Here is a 5,702-nt window from a genome sequence, read left to right on the forward strand (position 1 = left end):
CATAGGCAGGAAATTAGTTCAACCTTTTGTGTCTTACTCTTGACAGATTCGATGAACTTGTCTCAAATTATGTCAAATTAAAATTTGCAATGGTATTATGAGTTATTTTTGAAGAGTAAATGTCTGTAAGAATGAATTTTTAACTTTTGAATCTAAATTGTTATTCGTTATCGCCTGACGAATTAACAAACCATGAACCAAAGATATATTAGATATTCAATATTTTATTTATTGTAAATCAATATCAACGAGTCTCAATTACAATATTAGAGTAATATAAATATTTATTTTTGTTTGTTGTCTGAAATAAAATAGAAAAATATTAAGCCGAATTTTGTGCAAGTAGTTCAATTTATTGCAATAAAAAGGTTTAAATTTATTCAACAATTGAAAATGAAAATACTTCAAAACATCTTTACAAATGATATAATAAAAATTGTTAACAATGGTGAATTTGATTGTTTAGAAAAATATAGGACATAAACACTCAAACGAACACACAAACACACACACTCTACATAATTTGCCTGTCTTTATACATACTAAGCATTTGGAAAGCGAAAATATATAAGTATAAAAATTACTAAAATAGATTTTTTTCTCTGAATTTATATATATATATATATATATATATATATACATATAAATCGATACATATATACATATAAATCGATACATATATACATATAAATCGATACATATATACATATATATATATATACAAATGCATAAACACATATACATACAAATATTAATATATACAAATAGAAAAATATGTTATGACATTTTGCCCTAGTTTGAATGATGAGTCCTTCAGTTCTGTTAAATTTAAATATCATGCCGTATAGAATGTAGAAAAATACATTAGGCTGGTGTGCATAATATCTGGTAATTTTATTTTCTCTTACTGTTCAATAAAACTATTTTTTATGTTTGAATAAGCAAGAATTTTCGAAAGTTTTGTTTTATGCTAAAAAAAATTCTAACAGTTTATGCATTGTTTTTCAACGAAGTTTTAAAAATAACATGAGGTGTTGAGTTACTTAACTGGTGGTTTATTTTATAACATTTGTAAGCAATTTGTAACATGATATCAAAGGATTTGTTAAAAAACATAATAATAATAATAACAATAACAATGTTTTGATAACTACAATGCCTTAATGTAAAAGTAGCTGGTAGGAACAGTTGCCGCATTCAAATCATCGCCTTACGACAGGTTTTTCCGTCAATTGATAGATCATTTCATTTGAACATGAATAAATTATAAGCCAGAAAAACATTGAAAGAAAACATCTAACATGAAAAGACATCATTTAATATTTACAAGTACACTGAATAATGCTTATAAATGCTCTGCAATCATGTTAACAAAGCCTATATTTAATACACGAATCGTTAAAATTGATTAAAAGGAATTTATTTAAAAGTTAAAAAATAAAATTAGTAACTAGAAATGAGACAACAAAAGATATGTACAACAAATGTTTAGTTAAATAAAGAGCAAATCCTGAACTAGCTACAGTGAGCCGTCATCAAGATATTTAAATACTCTGACAAAAGACTGTTCATCAGTTACATAGAGTCTACCGGTGGAGTCTGTACAAATTGCCGAAGGGGAACCTCGGAGTCCGTTGTTCATGGACAGTAAAGTTTTCAGAAATTTTCCGCTCGAGTTCAACATGTAAATCTGGAAATATAATTGTATAACAATGAGCAGATAACGAAAATTACAATTTAAAATGAGATTTCAAGACTTTAAATAATGTTGAAAACGTTTCAAAGTTTCTGCACGTTAAATGGAACATTTTAGTTGCACAATGAAATCAAATCAATCCAACCAGTTGAATACGTAACTCAAAAAACTCATCTATCATTGAAACATTAGACAGCAGCAGATTGAGAGCGACAAACCTTGTTATTGCAGGAATCAGCCACGAACACGTTTCCTCTCCAGTCGCAGCAGATGCACGCAGGCAGGAAGTTTCCATCCCTGGCCTCGTGCGGAAGGAACCTCCAAATGAGGCGACCTGTCTGAGCGTCCATGGCAACAACGAGGTGGCGTTCGTCGTCGCCAACGATCACTTCTTGGTTTGTTGGATTGACAGCTATGCAGTAAGGATGGTCGAACAGTGGCTTGGCATTTTTACTTTTGTTGATCATACTTTTATTATTATATAGAACTTTTGGATTTACGTTTGAAAACTCGTGATTAAAAAATTTTTCGTTTGTTATCTTGAGACTGATATCATCATCCTGACCAATCTTTTCATTGCTTGTTTCAACTAAACATTGATCGCCATTACAAGCTTGGTTGTCAAAATTCTTATTTGATCTTTGAGGTACTTTTGGCGAGGCTAATTCGTTAACATCAGAAGTTGTTATTGGAGGTAATCGTCTTAAGTGGTCAGGCGACTGCAGCTGAAATACAAACACGCATTTGGTGTCGGTGGCGGCAATGAATATGTCCCCATCGACGTTGCACGATAGGCCGGCGATGTTTGTGAAAAGTTGATCGTCGACGATGAACATTAGCTGATCGTCCAAACTAAACACTTTAATGTTTTGTTGTCCGCGGTCGTTGAACGCCACACACGAGTCGCCGCAGTTGGCCACACTCAAGGGCTGAATGAGAGAGTGTTTGCGATGGTGCCGGCCACCCAGCTTCCCGTGGAACTCACCTTCGCTGTCAAACAAAAATGCATTGTGCATGTCTACGGCCACTATGAAACTGTTTCGTGAGGTGACCACCATGTCCGTTATTCTCGACTGAATGACGTGTGACAGTTGAAGAGTTTTTGTTAATGGTAGTTTTGACGATGATGAAGATGACGATGAAGTGATTGTGTCGCATGGTGTTGATCGAGACCGTTTAACTGTTTCGATGTGTTGTCGTTGTTTGCGCTGTTGCAGTTGCTGTTGAAACTGTTGTTGCAAAGTGTAATTGTTTTGTTTATTCAGAGCATAGTCGATATTACAATTATTGTAACTTAGTTTTTGGACGTATTCATTTCCATTGCGTGTTTCGATGTTTTCTTTTTTAAAACAAGCAACAAGATAGTTATCAGTCTCAATTGAAGACGTATCAAATAATTGACTGTTTGGTCGGTTGGATGTGTGGTGTGGTATGTAGTTGTTCTGCGTGAAACTGTAGATGTTGCCGTATTGTTTGCCACTACTGACATTTTTGACGTGGTTGTTGCAGTTGTTGTTGGAATGGTGGCAGTCACTGAGGTGAACATTATTTCGAAATGTTGAAAACCTTTCGTCATCGCTAACAGAACAAACACCAGAATCATTGTGTAGCTTCCTTTCCACTGAAGATGTTCTTGTGGAGGCCAAGATTGGTGAACAGTGGTTGATAACTTCGTGAGAGAGTTTATTTCCGTTCACAAACATTTCACATTTATCGCTTTGTTGGCGCCCAAGGGATGAACTGTCAAATTGATAAGAGCTAGATGAAGGATTGTAAAGAACAGGCTGACAATGGCACTGAGCTAACTTCCTCATCATTGCAGACCTGCATCCCATTCCTGGCGAACGACGATGGTGATGATCGTCGAATCGACCGAACAACCGCGTCCGAACCGCTCGAACATTATTCACGGTGTTGTTCGTGGGGTTGTAATTTAAATAGCTATTACCGTTGATCAAATAATTTTGGTTGTTAGGATGATAGTTTTCAGCACAGCCGTAAAAATTATCTACGCTGTTGCAATTCTCGACATTAAGGTTATAATTATTAGAAAGATTGTGAGACGTCGCTGGCTCCTGTAGGGACAGCTGTTTTGCAAGATCGATTATATAATCGTGAGGATAGTTGGACATGAATCGTTGTGGAGTTGCGTTGAAATTATTTGTCTGATTGCATGCAGATGATGCAAACAGATTGTTCAAATAATCTAAACTTGGTTCGTCTGGGGTGGTTGGTTGTGATCTGAACTGCAAAACTCGTTGTTTGTGATTGAGAGGTAGATATAAGTTATTTACGCTGTTATTCTCGTTGTTGTAGTTGCCATTGCTGTTGTAATTGTTGTTGTTAATGATGTTGTTGTCAATGTCGTAATGTGGAATGTAGTAGGGGCTGTTATATTGAGCAACGCTTGAGTTTACGTTTTCAAATAGATTGAGATTGTTTTCGCAACTACGTGTGCTCGTGCAATGTTTGATGTACGCGTCATTTTCAGGTATGACTCCGAACGTTGTCCTCTTTGTTGCTGATAACGTTTTCGGTCGCAGTGCAGGTTTGCCACATTCGTCTGGTTCTTGAAATGTGACACTTTTGTTTGGGTATGCTTGAGATGGGGAGGAGCAATTTTGATGAATAGTTTCTGAAACGTCGGAAGTGTTATTTCTCGAAATGAAGCTTCCGTGCTCGCTTTTAAAATTAGAATTAGTCGGTGTGTTGAAATCGTTGTTTGATTTGATGGGTGTGTTATTGTTGCTTATCTGGTTACTTGGATTCAGGCGAATGATGTAATTATCACTGTTGATGACTTGATTGGTTGGAGTTTGTTGTAGGGGCTGCTTTTAAATTTTCGTACGTGTGGTTGTCGCGGTTGTATTGGCTGACGTTCTGCTGGCTAACTGCTGTTGATGCTGCGTTTCGAATAATTATTATGGTAAAATAAACATTAATGGTGGCTAGACGGGTCATGGTTTAGGTGGCGAATGCAATAATTGTTGTTGAAACTGTTAATGTTGTTGAAACTGTTAATGTTGTTGAAACTGTTAATGTTGCTCATGAAATGGTTGTCGTTGGGCGGCGTATGATGATAGCATGTTTTGCGTGGAGCTTCACTTAGAAGTTGATGGATGTTTGTTGAGATGTTTTCTTCTTCATTCTTGACTGAGTCGCAAACGTTTTTCTGGGGTAAGACATCGTAACTATTCATATGTTGAGATTCCCATACTTTGTTGTCTTTGTTTCGATTATTTTCTTTCAAACTGGAACAGTTAGAACTGGAAGAATGATCTTGTTTATTTTGTTGTTGCAGTTGTAATAGCATTTGTTCTTGGTGTTGCAGCAGCATCAATTTTTTCTTTTGCTGTTCTCTTTCCATTGCTATTTTTTGTTTTTCTGACTTGGACAACTTTTTTTTGCTCGATTTTCCTCCGGTTGAACTCTTTCCCTTCCCGTTGACTCCATTCGCTGACAATCGTTCGGTACTCGTCGAGAAGGATTTCAGAAACTCTTCTGGAGACAACTGGGTGTACTCGCTTGGCAGTCGACAACTTATTCTGGCATTCCTTTCAGGGGTACACGATCGAGACCTTTCCCCCCCTGTACATCTCAGTAGGCCGGATGCCAAATGCTTACGGCGAGCTGTGCTGCGCGATCTGCTGACCACCGATGACTTTGAGGTCTTTGAGGATTTCAAGATCGATTTTCCAGTCAGGAATTGGAACATTGCTCTTTTTTCGTTATTTGTTTGATAACTATTAAATATCTGTTAATGGATAAAATGAGATTTATTTATTATTTCAAAAAATAATAAAACAAATAACATTTCATCTTACATACATATTTATATTGTGAAATTATACAAACGCATGTTTACAAAATCAAGTGTTATATCGAGAGTTCAAAAGCAAATATTATTACCAGCCTTCAAAAAGAGCATTCGAAAACTTTTAAAAACGCATTGCAATGTTGAGTTATAGTCTCTCGCGAGCACTAAATCAGCTGTAAGAAATGTTTA

General features: G+C 35.8%; 1 protein-coding gene across 1 annotated transcript; it reads right to left on the bottom strand.

Moving 5' to 3' along the window:
- Nucleotides 1–1,519: 1,519 nt before the first annotated feature.
- On the bottom strand, nt 1,520–5,411 carry HELRODRAFT_188354 (hypothetical protein; the record flags this gene model as incomplete). Its single annotated transcript, XM_009017534.1, has 3 exons — nt 1,520–1,690; nt 1,915–4,524; nt 4,863–5,411. 3 exons carry the CDS (start codon nt 5,409–5,411, stop codon nt 1,520–1,522), a joined length of 3,330 nt encoding a protein of 1,109 aa, XP_009015782.1.
- Between the last annotated feature and the right edge of the window lie 291 nt (nt 5,412–5,702).

The sequence above is a fragment of the Helobdella robusta genome (assembly GCF_000326865.2).
Source record: "Helobdella robusta unplaced genomic scaffold HELROscaffold_2, whole genome shotgun sequence".
Lineage (NCBI taxonomy): Eukaryota > Metazoa > Annelida > Clitellata > Rhynchobdellida > Glossiphoniidae > Helobdella > Helobdella robusta.